Source organism: Durio zibethinus, chromosome 1 (genome assembly GCF_047325235.1).
Source record: "Durio zibethinus cultivar Kanyao isolate XHJ-2024 chromosome 1, ASM4732523v1, whole genome shotgun sequence".
Classification (NCBI taxonomy): Eukaryota; Viridiplantae; Streptophyta; class Magnoliopsida; order Malvales; family Malvaceae; genus Durio; species Durio zibethinus.
The window spans coordinates 3,578,231-3,592,111 of record NC_143162.1 but is presented as its reverse complement, the minus strand read 5'-3'; the positions used below and the strand labels follow the sequence as shown (position 1 = coordinate 3,592,111).

At 31.6% G+C, this 13,881-nt stretch overlaps 3 protein-coding genes across 3 annotated transcripts; 2 read left to right on the top strand and 1 right to left on the bottom strand.

Annotated features, from left to right (window-relative positions):
* Positions 1–2,353: 2,353 nt before the first annotated feature.
* On the top strand, positions 2,354–3,962 carry LOC111311709 (uncharacterized protein At3g28850). The gene has a single exon (XM_022911328.2). The coding sequence runs from the start codon at positions 2,469–2,471 to the stop codon at positions 3,705–3,707; it is 1,239 nt and encodes a 412-aa protein (XP_022767063.2). The 5' UTR covers positions 2,354–2,468; the 3' UTR covers positions 3,708–3,962.
* A 3,544-nt stretch (positions 3,963–7,506) lies between these two features.
* LOC111311710 (F-box/kelch-repeat protein At1g57790-like) lies at positions 7,507–10,842 on the top strand. The gene is made up of 2 exons (XM_022911329.2): positions 7,507–7,654; positions 9,383–10,842. The coding sequence occupies exons 1-2, from the start codon at positions 7,623–7,625 to the stop codon at positions 10,479–10,481; spliced, it is 1,131 nt and encodes a 376-aa protein (XP_022767064.1). The 5' UTR covers positions 7,507–7,622; the 3' UTR covers positions 10,482–10,842.
* Positions 10,843–11,258: 416 nt separating this feature from the next.
* Positions 11,259–12,665, bottom strand: LOC149520278 (paired amphipathic helix protein Sin3-like 1). The gene has a single exon (XM_089759155.1). The coding sequence runs from the start codon at positions 12,534–12,536 to the stop codon at positions 11,484–11,486; it is 1,053 nt and encodes a 350-aa protein (XP_089615281.1). The 5' UTR covers positions 12,537–12,665; the 3' UTR covers positions 11,259–11,483.
* Between the last annotated feature and the right edge of the window lie 1,216 nt (positions 12,666–13,881).

The window sequence follows — 13,881 nt, the reverse complement described above, 5'->3', positions numbered from 1 at the left end:
AATAAAAACAGAGTAGGAAAAGCGGAATAGCGGGGAACCCTTGATCTTTTCTGGACCACTAGTTTGTTTTATTAGAAATTCATTTAATATTAAATCTTTTTTATTTGCAGCACAATTAGAAGTAAAAAAAATAAAATAAAAAAAATTAATCTAAAATTATAATGTTTAATTTGATTTGGATTGATTTTTTTTATTAATTTGAATTAAAATCAGATATTAAATATTTATTAAGTTTGAATAGAAATATAAAAAATAAAAAAATAAATTTAATTAAATTATATATTTTTATTAATTTATATATATATTAAAATTTTATAAAATAAAAATAATTATTTTAATATATAAAATTTTTTATTAAAATAAAATATAAAAATAAAAAATTTAAAAATTTAAAAATTAATTAATAAAACCTATAAAATTCGATTTGGATAGATCGATTTAAAAAAAAATTGATTTTAATTTGAATAAATTTTTCAAAATCATAATATTATATATTATTTAAAAAAATTAAATCACCTCTAAACATAATTAATTAATTGATATATTATATTAAACTTGCATTGTTTTCTAATAAATTTTAATTGGGGCTTTTCTGTTGTGGGCCTCGTCGCGTCGGGAAAGAGAACAAGCACACCTTCTGAGACTTCGACAAAACTCTAGGAAAAAACAAAAATAGTTAAAAACATGAGGCTACTTGGGTGTCCAATTGGACAACTTGAACCACTGAAAAATACCCAAAGAAGGCTACTCGCTTATTCCATTTAGTCCAAACCTTCTTTATTGCGATTAGGACCTGACTTAGATCTAATCGCACCCCTGTTTCGATGCGATTGGATTTTTCTTTTACCCAATCGCATCGACGGCTGTTTGGATCATTCATTTCAAATTTCCAATCGCATTACATTCTGTTTGTCTAATGAAAGGGGAGTTTTTCACTGAACAATTGGATTTGTTTTCTTCTCAGTAATAGAATAATCTTTGAAAGTCACACATAAAGTTAAAAATAAATTTAAAAATTTTTATTGTCTTCTATCAAATATTCGATTGTTTTCGTCAAGAAATCTAAATATATTATTGTCACTATTTATTGAATAAAATTTTTAAGATTTTAAATGTTAAATAAATTTAAAATTTACATATAAATATATTTCAAACAGTTATTTATAAAAAATATCATTTGATATAAATTAATAATTTTAGTAATTTTTTAATTAACTTCAAAATTATCAATATATATTATAAATTTTAATATCATATTTTTAATTTTTATATTTTTTTTCACTCAATTTTATCTTATAATTATCATCGTTATATTTATATTCAAATATATATTTTATTATTAATTTTAATCTTATAATAATAATAATTAATTATATTATTTTCATTATTTTTTATCTCACTTAAACTAGTTCAGCGGCCTATCCACAATTACTTTTAGAATTCAAATTGAAATTTTCAAATGCTACTATCTACCTATCCTTAAAATGAAACTTAACTACAAGGTTTCATTTGTTGACAAGTGTCTTGGGATATAAATAGATTTGTGAAAATTTAGGTTAGCATTTTCGTATTTTAACAAAACTAAATAATTATTTTTTTTTTGTAATTGTTAAAATTGTTAATGAGATTAAATTATTAAAAGTTATTAATATTTATTAAGTAACTTTTAATTTTTCAAGATTATCAATATGATTAAACTATTGTATTATATATCAACTTCTATCAAATTTTTAATTAACATTCAATAATTAACAAATTTAAGTGAGCAATTTTGGTATGTTATAAAAGTTGATAATTCTATTTTTTTTACAAATATAATGCAACTTGTAATCAAATGACACCAATTCAATTTTAAAAAGTTATCAAAACTTTTTTAAAAATATTATAATAAATAAAAATGAAAGGCATTTATATCTTTTATAGATTTTTTATAAAACATTTTTTATTTTAAATTTCACAAAAATATTCCACTTCCACATAAAAAATAACTAAATAATTATTCTTAAAAAAAAAAAAAAAAGTCACCCACATTGTAGGTGTGCTAAATTCTAGTGTCAATAAATTATAAAATTTTTCATTTTTTTCCATTTGCATGTCATCTTACTATTTCGAATACATTTGCTTTATAATCATAATTTTGTTGACTATCATAAATATTAATTAACTAAGCAGGAAAAAAGGCTAAGATTATAAGCGTGACAAGCTCAAAGAGTCTCAAAAGTCAAAACTTAGAAAAGGATGAAAAAGAAAATAATCAGGAAGTCAATGGGTCATTAAAGAGATAACAAAAAGATAAGAGGCGAAAACGGACAACAAAAAGCATAATTACAGGGGCTTCCGAAAAAAATTCCCATGATCTTGGCCACGTTCCCACATTCGAAAAAATCGACCGTTGGGGCCCGTTCCCTGACAACCAACGGTTACCATTCAAAACCTTAAAAGCTAACTCCCTCTCTCTCCTTCAAAACATGACAAACAACGGAAAACAAAGACAACTCCCCCAAGAAAAAATGGGTTGTGTTTCTTCAAAACTCATCAAGAAAGAGATCAAACGAGAAATTCTTCTCAACAATGGCGGCGGCTACATCAACCACGTGGTTTCTCTCAAGTCAAGCACTTATGGGGTCCTTAATCTCGACATTGAACTTCAACAACAAGAAGAAGCAGTTGGAGTTCCAGGGACAAAGACAGTTCAAAGATCGCCTCCTCGCGAAGAGCCAGAGGTAATCAATGCCTGGGAACTCATGGAAGATCTTGAAGATGGTTATATTAAAAGAAGCCCGAATTCGAGTGTTTTTGTTAAAGGGGTTGGTGAAAAAGATGTGAGAAGTCCATTGAAGTTCTTGAATAAGATTGGTTCTCCATTGAAAGTGAAGAAGTTTGGTGGGAAAGAGAACAAGGGAAGAGTTAATGGGGCTGGTTATGGGAATGGGAAGTCTGATTTTAGCCCGAAATCAATATTGAGAGTGAACAGTTCTGCGGATGGTTCGTGTAAGGCAGTGTTGAAGCTGAGTTATCCGGTGAAAAGTACAAGAAGTGAGGTCTTTGAAGGTGGTGATTCGGGATTTTCATCTCGAAGGAGGAGTTATAGTCCCTTATTTGATCCAGAGCTTGTTGCTTTGTACGAGAAAGAGTTGTCCGAAGAAGAGGAACAAATCAAGAGGATAATTTCATCAGGACCCGAAATCCGAAAATCCAAGAAATTTCAGGATTCAAAGGGTATTCTTCAAGTTTTCGAGCAAAAATGTCCTGCTGGTAGAGAAAATGCAGTTGTGATTTACACTACAACATTGAGAGGGATTAGGAAGACTTTTGAGGAATGTAACACTGTGAGATCCATCATCGAATCCTACCATGTCCAAATGTTTGAGCATGACATATCAATGGATTCAGGGTTTAAGGAAGAGTTAAGGAAGCTAACGGGCACAAAAGAGGTGAAAGTTCCACTAGTATTTGTTAAAGGAAGGTTGATTGGGGGAGTTGAAGAGATTGTGAAGCTAGAAGAGGAAGGGAAACTGGAAATCTTGTTTGATGGGATTCCTAGGGCGATTCCCGGATGCGAAGGATGTGCTGGGGTGAGATTTGTGATGTGTACGGAATGTAATGGTAGCTGCAAAGTTTTAGATGGGGAACAGAAGAAGATGAGGTGTGGTGAGTGCAATGAAAATGGATTGATACGATGTCCTATTTGTTGTTCATATAGTTGAATTATAACCCTCTTGGATTCATCCAGGAATTGGGATTTCCACTAGGTATGGTATTTATCTATTGTCAAGCTGTAACAATGATTTCTTGAAGAGTTTTCCTTTTTCTCATTTTGGGAAGTCTAAAGTGGGTTTGGGCTTCTGTTTGCTGATGTTTCGATTGCCACATTGTAAACATTGGTCGTTTGATTTATTAATCCCTGCTTATATTTTAACAAATATGTCTACTCCAATGATTGATATGGCATATTGTCATTACATATCCATTTGAGCTTGATTGATTTTTAGTTCATAGCTTGTCCATTTACTTGTTTCAATTATGCTAGTTGATTCATTTGTGTTGCAGCATCAGATAAGTGAATTATGCTTTGGTAAAATCCCCCCCCCCCTTATTACTCTTCAAGAGAATTGTGGCTGAAGCCTGCAATTTGTGACTCCTGCTTAAACTTGAACAATTTTATTTCAACTAGTTGTGTTCTTTGCTAAACTGAATTAGTATAATAGCAAGATGCAATCTTGCAACCCTATGGCTCTTCACACTGAAGACAAGAATCTAACCTATCATTAGTGAGAAAATCTGCTGCAGGCTGGAAATAAGGCAATGCACTCTGGTGAACTGTGAACACAAGGCAGGCAGATCGAAAACAAGGCACAATAAGCCTGAATTTAAAAATACTCACGCATAGCAAGAAAAGAAACAATTGCAGAAAGTTGATTTTTGGAGGTTGTGTTGTGTTTGTGTTATATATAGCACAATGTGTCAAAAACCTCTATTGTGCCAACTGCCAAGTGCTTGGTAATAACCAGCTATTTGGGATAGGCACTTAGTCGTCGGGGGTGCAAACTGCAAATCTGCTAACCAGCTACCTCCTTTTCAGTAGAGGCAATGGCGCCTGCAGTTGCTATCCCACATCAACCACTGCAAATCAAAGAAATATCACACCCTTCAAACAAATGGGGTCAAACCAGGGACATTCCCTTCAACTGAAACCCCAAAATCTCCACACCTGGGACCTCAGACTCAGAGGTTTTAGATCAAAATTCACAAGACTAGACCATGCTCATATACCTAAAGCTAAATGGCCTTGTATGGGGAAGGTATAAAACCGCCTGTCCCTGTTGCACTGGCCTAAGTTTCCTATGAGCAAAATCTTGCAGTATAAGAGTATCATCATACCTCTCAACAACTTTTTTATCCTAATTTTGAAAGATTAGGTTCAACTTCCTCTCATTCCTAGTGTAAAAGCAGAGATCATCAAAACCCAAAGTACCCTATTCCCCTTGCATTTGAAATGGTAGCTAAAAAGAAAATTATCAACATATTGTAAAATCCAATATTTTGTTTCCTTTAACTATATGAATTCAGTGGGATTTTCATATTCTTTTACTCTGGTTTTTCTATTTAGCCTCAAAAAAAAAAAAAATTTGTTGCCTCCCTCCAGAGTTTGCTAACAAATCTCTTTTACAGTTAAACTATTAACTAAAAAAGATCATGGATTTTGATGTTCCTATAAAATTGGAATAAGAGAGGTTGATACACAATGTCATAAGAAATGATGATAAGCAAATAGAAATATATGGGCAATTGAAATTCCTGGCTAGTTATGCATTTGTGTATTGATGAAACCATTCACTATTGAAGCACAATATCTCCCTCTAGCTAAGAGAAATCATAAACCGAATAAAGGAGCTTACCTCACCTATGAGTAAATATTTCCTAATAACTTCATTAGGTGCAATCTATCTTGGCACATCAAGATAAAACATTCTTGAGCTGCAAATGTAGCTATTAAATCCTTGGTACCGCTTTGAATTTAAATTTTTTTTTTAAAGTGGTTTACTATTTAACTACAAAATATCCACTTTTATCTTTCATTTTTGTCGTCTTTGTTTTATAAATTTGTTAAAGAGAAATTATTAAATATACTGGTAACAAAATTTTTTAACTCCATAAATGAGGTTAAAATTATAAAACATGTCTCTTAGTGTAATTTTAAAAAATTAAAAAAATTAATTAAAAATAAAATATGTATCATTATCTTAATCTCATTTGTAAAATTAAAAACTTTACTATTGTCATAACGTATATATTTGTAAATCTATAATTAGACATAACCTAAGGAATCATCATCATTTTTTTTTTTAAGGTATGATTAGTCATCTAATGAATCTATTCTTTTAAGGATATGCTATACTTAACTAAGGATCTTTAAAAGAATAAGTTTTGATCTACATTTCATAACTAAGTTTGAGAGTTCGATTACATATAAAAAAGATTATAGTATTCCCACAGCGCCTATCCTAAGATGATATCATTTAATTTTAACTTATCCCAATAATAATAATAATAATAATAATAATAATCTTGGTTCTAATGGTTTTTATTTTAATGTTTAAATATTGAAAATAATTTTCAAGACATCTCAATCGATCTGGCAAAATCTTTAAAAATACTTACTCACCTCAAGAGTATTTAAAAATCTCATTTGTTTTCTTGAAAAAGCTCTATTGTTGAAAATTGACTTAATCATTTATTTTTTGTTAAAATTTTCTTTTATTGAAAATATATATGAATTTTTCACCATGTAAACCAAAATTAGAAATATTTTCTCACATAAAAATCTCTTAAATAATCATCCATTTGCGATTACTAAAAATTTCATATTTATAATTTATTTTATTTTTACAAGTTTTATTTCTAAAATTTTCATCATTTGGACCTAATTTAAAAATATCTTTCCTAAAATTTAATCTCCATTTTATTCACCATTTATCCTTTAAAAAAGAAAAATAATATTACAATTATTTTTTTGAAGTTTTATATAAATCTTTCCACCATTTTAGGTTGAATTTAGAAAAAACTTTTTACCTAAAAATTTTATGCAAATTCAACCATTTGTATTTTTTCTTAAAATTTAATCTTTAAATAATCATTATAGATTTTCACACAAAATTTTTTTTAAAGTCATATTTTTAATTTTTAATTTAAAAAGAAATACAATTATTTTTATTAAAATTTCATCAAAATTATTGCACAATTTGAGTTAAATTTAAAAAAATTTGTCACTTAAAGATTTCTTAAAAAATTTAACATTTGAAATTTTTAGGAATCTCATCATTGAAATAATTGTTAATTCATCTTCAAAAATTTTATTAAATTTATTTAGACTTTTTATTTAAATTTAAAAATAAATATTAATTATTATTATTGAAACTTTATTTAAATTTTTTCGATAATTAAACTTGAATCAAATATGAGCCTATTTGATTTCAAGACTTTTGATTTAGACCCCGAATTAAATTGATGTCTTCAACTATTAATGTATTAAATCATTTCTCTCTGTTAAATGCTATTAGTAATCTATAGGCTTCAATAATAACCATTTCAAAATTTAATTCATCTTCTTAAAAACAAAAAGATTCATTGAATTTTAAGGTAATCAGTAGTAGGATGAAAAAATCATATGGTGTCCCTTCTCATACCATGAATCTTACCATTTTTCTCTCTGAAGTTTGGAAAATGAGTTTAAAAAGTCTTTCTAGGTTTTAGCTCATCTGTCTTTGGACTAATCCATTTTCTGTTTCATAAATGAGAAAGCCATTGACCACGATGGCCACTGTAAAACCAAGCCTTCCCTATCACTTTCACTTTACCGCAGACCTTCAGCCATCCTTCTCATTAAACTAATCAATATATACGCGCCGCGTCATCCAAGTCAACTCAATCTAACACTGTAAATGTCGTGGCTTCCATTCATTGGTCATCCCCTTGTCATTATGAGAAGCAGCCACACCTGATTTTTCCTCTAACACGATTTTGCCCACTACACTTGAGCTTATTAGCTTTTCACTTTGCTTCTTTCTATCTCAGATCACTTTGAGAGTTACACGGCAAAAGCTTCGGTTTTGTTGCTACATATGGCCGGGAGAAAGAAAAGAAAGCTTAAATTGTAAGTTTTTTTTTTTTTTTTTTGGGTTTTGTTTGAGTAAGTAACTTTAGCATTTTTTTTTATAGAACATGAAAGTTTTAATTGCTTATGGTTAGGGTTTCATTGAAATGACATTTGGATTTTAGGAATTAGAGCCTCTTGAGTACTTAATATGAGATAAAAATGTGTTCTATACTGAATATTATGTTGAATTATGCAAAATTGCTGTAAAATCTGAACCTTTTAAGTTGGGCTGAATTTGGGTTTTTTTTTCTTTTGTTTATGGCTATGTTTGGGAATAATTCAGGGTTTTCGAAATTAGAGCAATTTTAGGGTTTTGATAAAGTGTCAATATGTTTATTCAACTATTGGTCAATTTGGGTTTTGGGAAATTGGATAGCTAGTCGATTGTTTCTGAATTGGGTCTTTGCCTCTTTGGCCATGCCCAAAAATTATTTGCATGTTTAGGGGATTAGAGCAATTAGTGTTGATTGATTTTGCATGTATTGTTTTGGTGCATGTTGGAGTCTAATTTTGGATATTTTGATTTTCCTGCTGGTTTTCTAGTTAAATCCACTATGATAAGTGATCATAGGCTTGTGGTGCTTTTCATAGTCATGAGCTATTAATCTTTTGGGATATTGTTGATGATTAATGTTAAGCAGTTAAAAACTGATTTAAATACAGGGATTATGTTGAATCGAATACAATGTTGGGGTATTTCAGCTCCAATGTGACTTCAGTTTGATTGGATCACTGAATTTGGGTAGTGTCTTTTGCACCACAAGGATAGCGGTTCCAATGGTCAGTCAAAGAAGGGTCTTTGAGTTGTTACCATATGTTAAGTTCATGAGTCATTGCAGCATACTGTAAATGGGGGATAAAATGTAAAGATATTTTACAATTGGCAACATCTTTTGATGGATTTTTGTACTACCAATAGGCATCTATCAGACAATGAGATTTTCATTGAGGATTTGATAAAGTATCATCGTTCTTCTAAACTAAGATAAATTCCATTTCATGAAATTGTGATGGAACTTGAATTTTTTATAAGATTTTGAATAGTGTCTCGATCCAAGGCTTAGGGATTAGAACAATGACTGTTTGATTGATTGTTTTGTTTTCTTTAAACATAGTCATGGAATTATAGTTTTTAAAGTTGGGTTCAAATTGTTAGAGATCTTAGTTATCCAAGAAAAAGTTGCATTTGTTATGAGCTGTTGTGTTTTAGGCTAAACAACAAAAATGACTTTCTTAAATAGGAATATGACTTAAATGATAGTTAGTGTTGGATTGAATATGAATATGAAGCATTTGGATGTTTCATACTGTGACTTCTAATTGCACTGAATGGCAACTGAAGTTTGTTTTTTTCTTTCCTACCTGGACTGTTGGTTTGAATTTTCCCCCTGGGGTTGGGAGGTGTCCTATGGTCAAGTGTACTTTTTTTGGGTGTATTATCTTAAGTTCATGAGTGACATTTTAGCATGCGGTATGTCATAAATGGAAGATCAAAATTTACCTTTTTATTTGATCTGTCAATTAAGTGTTTTTTTGTTTTTGTGTAGGTTTAATAAACAACTAGCATTTAATTTTGAATTAGGTATAAAGCATGATATTCTGTCTGACTTACTGGAGCATTTTAGGGTCCTTTGCTGGGTTTCAATCTCAGCCTTGTATCACTTCTTTTTAAAATTTATAGCTGATAATGGCATTTTAATATCAATATTCCTTTTGGCTGTATAGGTTAGCTGAAACAGTAAATGGGGATGAAAGAATAGCAACTGAGGATGGGAAGGAAAGGTTGGAGATTCAAACATGGTCTGATCTTCCTGTAGAACTTTTGGAATTGATTATGTCCCACCTAACTCTAGAGGATAACATTCGAGCATCTGCTGTCTGCCAGAGGTGGCATAAGGTTGCAATTTCCGTCCGGGTGGTGAATCAATCACCATGGCTCATGTACTTTCCAAAATATGGTAACTTGTATGAGTTCTATGATCCATCTAAGCGTAAAACCTACTCCCTTGAGCTACCAGAGTTGCATGGATCCAGGGTTTGTTACACTAAAGATGGTTGGTTGTTGCTATACAAACTCAGAAATCACCGTGTATTCTTCTTTAATCCCTTCACTCGGGAGATGATTAAGCTTCCTAGATTTGAGTTGACATATCAGATAGTTGCCTTCTCTTGTGCCCCAACATCTAGCAGCTGTGTGGTTTTTACAATTAAGCACATCAGTCCTACTATTGTTGCTATTAGCACGTGCCATCCAGGGGCATCGGAGTGGGCCACTGTTAATCACCAGAATCGCTTGCCATTTGTTAGTAGCATTTGGAACAAACTTGTATTCTGCAGTGGAATCTTTTATTGTCTAAGCCTCACTGGTTGGTTAGGGGTTTATGATCCACTGGAGCATACTTGGAATGTTCTTGCTGTGCCTCCTCCAAAATGCCCTGAGAATTTTTTTGCCAAAAATTGGTGGAAGGGCAAATTTATGACAGAGCACAATGGAGATATCTTAGTTATCTATACATGTTGTACTGAGAACCCCATTATATTTAAGCTGGATCAATCAGAAATGGTATGGGAAGAAATGCGAACCCTTAACGGTGTGACACTATTTGCTAGTTTCTTGTCGTCTCATTCAAGAACTGATCTCCCTGGAATAATGAGGAATAGTGTCTACTTCTCTAAAGTTCGTTTCTTTGGAAAGCGTTGCGTATCATACTCCCTTGATGACTGCAGATACTATCCCCGTAAACAGTGTTATGACTGGGGAGAGCAAGATCCCTTTGAGAACATATGGATTGAACCACCCCAGGGTGCCTCACCCTTCATCTGAAGAACACTAGTAGTACAAGTGAGTATGTTTAAGCTTTTACAACATACTCGTGATATTTTTATCTACTTATATTTTTCACAGCGTCCATGGAATGTCTAATAATGCTTGCTGTAGAATAATTGCTTATGAAGGAGTTGATTATGTATTACAATAACCCTGTTTGGTAGAACTCCATTGATGCTCTCTGTATTCACGGAAGCACTTCTTCATGCTTTTCAGAGAATTTGTGTAATCTTAATTTATTTTTCTTTCAAATTTAAGTGTTTTTCCCTTGTAAATTGATTCAAACACAGCACAGTTGATCATATGTAATTTAATTTCTTATCTAATTAGTTTAATAAAGCAGTAGCTAAATTTCATCCTTGACGTGTCATTTAATATATCATGATATGTTATTACTACCTCAAGATGTTCCTCGGGTTTGTTACTTTATGGAGACCCAAGTTATTGCCTTTATGGTGTTGGGTCTTAAACTAAAGTTTTAATGTAGTCCATGGAAGATGGAGGTTTAATTCAATTGACGGATGGAGTTTGTGTAGAAAACTCGATTGAGTTCCTGAAATTAAACAGCAATGTGGAAGAATATGGAAGTTTAAATGGTGCTTTCTTCTTCCCAACAAATGTGGAACCGGGTGTCTGCTCTGTACGTAGTTGAATAAAACAGCAATGAATGAGAAAGGATGGTTAAGTAAATGCTTGGAATGGACAGATTAACTTATCTAAATTTAACTCATACAAACTCCACCCTCATAACTCTTTTTCTTAGATAAATGCTGATTTATTCATTCAAAGAAAGAAGAAAAACTGTTATAACAGTACCTGGTCGCCAGAAAGCAGCAGACACAATGACAATATATATCAACAATTCTTAATAAAGATATATAAAACATGAGACTAAGCAAGTGATTAGTGAGACAAGTGCTTTAGACCACAAAATGCTGACAAAGAGTACAATTCTGCAAGGTATCTGCAAGCTACATTTTAGTTCGAAGTGAAGGTTATTTACATCTTGTTCAGCCTGTCGATAAGGACCGGCAGAACTGTTTCGGGTGAATGACGCAGTTGATCCACCACTTGTGACCCTGAATTCCCGTACATTTTTTCTATGAATCTGAAATTGTAACCGGTGAAATGCTTGTTGACATCCTCCACAGTTGGCTTCTTGATTTCCCCCTCCTTTATCGCTTTAAACAGCTTGGTTGCATTCTCCTTTGTGGAAAGCTTCCATGCCATCAACATATCCTTTTCAAACAACTCATCTTCATGTTTATTCAACATCATTTCATGAGAATCTCTAGGACGTACCGGCCTGTGAAAATTGCCTGACCCCTCAGAAAAGCAGCAAGAATTCAGTACTTCTTTACCAAGTTCGGTAAACCCACTACTATGAACTCCTGAAAGATGCTTTGGCAGATATTTATAGCTTGTTGTCAACTTATTATCAAGCTTTTCGTTTGGCTTCTCCCCTTTGTCACCGTTCTTCCCTTCAGAGTCTGATGATGACGGACTTAAACTCGCGTAGAACTCCAAAACATGATCAAAATCGTCCGTAAAATCTGGAAAGTAATCGGCTATCATTATCTTCACACCGGCCATTGTGATTTTTCCGGTGGCGTAATCGTGCAGGCATTTCAGCAATGCCAAATAATCCTCAGAACTGGCTTTCTTCATAACTCTTCCACAAAACCCTAATGCTTGAAACAAAAGATCCTTGGTTTTGTTTCTTTGGGTAGATTCAGGGTCAGGTTTTTGAAAAGAAGTAGAAATCTTTAACCTGATCCTTTTGTTGTAACCATTGATTTCTCCAACTCCTTGACAAACAGGTTTCTTCCTTTTGTTGCTGCTCCCAGCCGATTCGGTTGGACCATCAGAGAAGTTGAAAACAGAAAGAAACTCGTCAAAAAATCCAGGGTATTCACCAAGCAAACCTTCCACCATCTCTTTTAAACCACCCACCATGATTCTTCCACTGCTGTATTCATGAAAGTACTCTAACAAGGCCAAATATTCATCAGACCTGACCTTTTCCTTCACCTTCTCACAAAACGCCTTCATCTTTGAGAAACTCAAATAGCTCAGTTTATTTTTTGTTGATGGTAACTGAGGGTTTAATCCCTTAAATTAATATTAACCGACTCTCATTTCCTAATTTGTTTCCAAGTAATTTCGAGTAACCGCGTAGACACTATCAATCAGCTGGTAATGTGAATTGACAACACCTTATTTTATAGTATATATATATAAGCGTTTATGTATATAAATATTGTTTACGAAACATATTTTATAATTTTTTTTCTCATTTTTCCTTATAAGCTTGGTAGCATAACTAAAAGTAACATACTTAATTCATATTGGATGTAAAAAAAATTATCTAATGTGATATTTGTATTAAAAAAATTTGATTTGATATTTCAATTTTCATTTTAGCTATCAATATATCTCAACATCTAACGTCAAGCCAATAACAATAATAATAATAATAATAATAATAATAATAATATATTAAGAGCCATTATGAATAAGAGTGTTACCTTTAGCAATGCCACCAAGCTCATAAGGATGAGGAAAAAAAAAAAGTTATTGTAAAATATATATGTTCGTAAACAATATATATATATATATACATATATTTAAATATATATATTTTAAAATAAGGTATTCTCAAATCAACGAATACAAATACTATGATAGTGACTTGAAATTTTATGTGTACATAAATATTAACATATTGTTAAATACAACAATTAATATTTTAAAATGTTATTACTAAATAAAAGTATAGAGGAATTTTTTAAAATTGAATTAAAAAAAAGTAGGTGATTGGTAAATTAGGAAAGATTTATCTGGTTATTTAATTTTTTTCCTTTTTTTTATTTTTGTTTTTATTCTAATTTTTTTTAATACCTACAGTATTAATAGCTTAAATAATTTTCAACTATCTTTCTTTCCAAGTCCATAATAGGATTGATAATGTGTACGCGGTTACTCCAAATTACTTGAAAATAAATTACGAACTGAGAGTCGGTTAATATTAATTTAAGGGATTAAACCCTCAGCTAACTGCAACCAAAAAAAAAATCAAAGCTATTTGGGTTTCTCAAAGATGAAGGCGTTTTGTGAGAAGGTGAAGGAAAAGGTCAGGTCTGATGAATATTTGGCCTTGTTGGAGTACTTTCATGAATACAGCACTGGAAGAATAACGATGGGTGGTTTAACAGAGATGGTGGAAGATTTGATTGGTGAATATCCTGGATTTTTTGATGAGTTTCTTTCTGTTTTCAACTTCTCTGATGGTCCAACGAAATCGGCTGGGAGCAGCAACAAAAGGAAGAAGCCTGTTTATGAAGGAGTTGGAGAAATCAGTGGTTACAACAAACGGATCAGGTTAAAGATTTCTACT

Coding starts and splice junctions, on each gene's coding strand:
- LOC111311709 (XM_022911328.2), top strand. CDS start 2,469: ATGACAAACAACGGAAAACAAAGACAACTCCCCCAAGAAAAAATGGGT.
- LOC111311710 (XM_022911329.2), top strand. CDS start 7,623: ATGGCCGGGAGAAAGAAAAGAAAGCTTAAATT. Junction 7,655..9,382: donor AAGAAAAGAAAGCTTAAATT/GTAAGTTTTTTT, acceptor TTGGCTGTATAG/GTTAGCTGAAACAGTAAATG.
- LOC149520278 (XM_089759155.1), bottom strand. CDS start 12,536: ATGAAGGCGTTTTGTGAGAAGGTGAAGGAAAAGGTCAGGTCTGATGAA.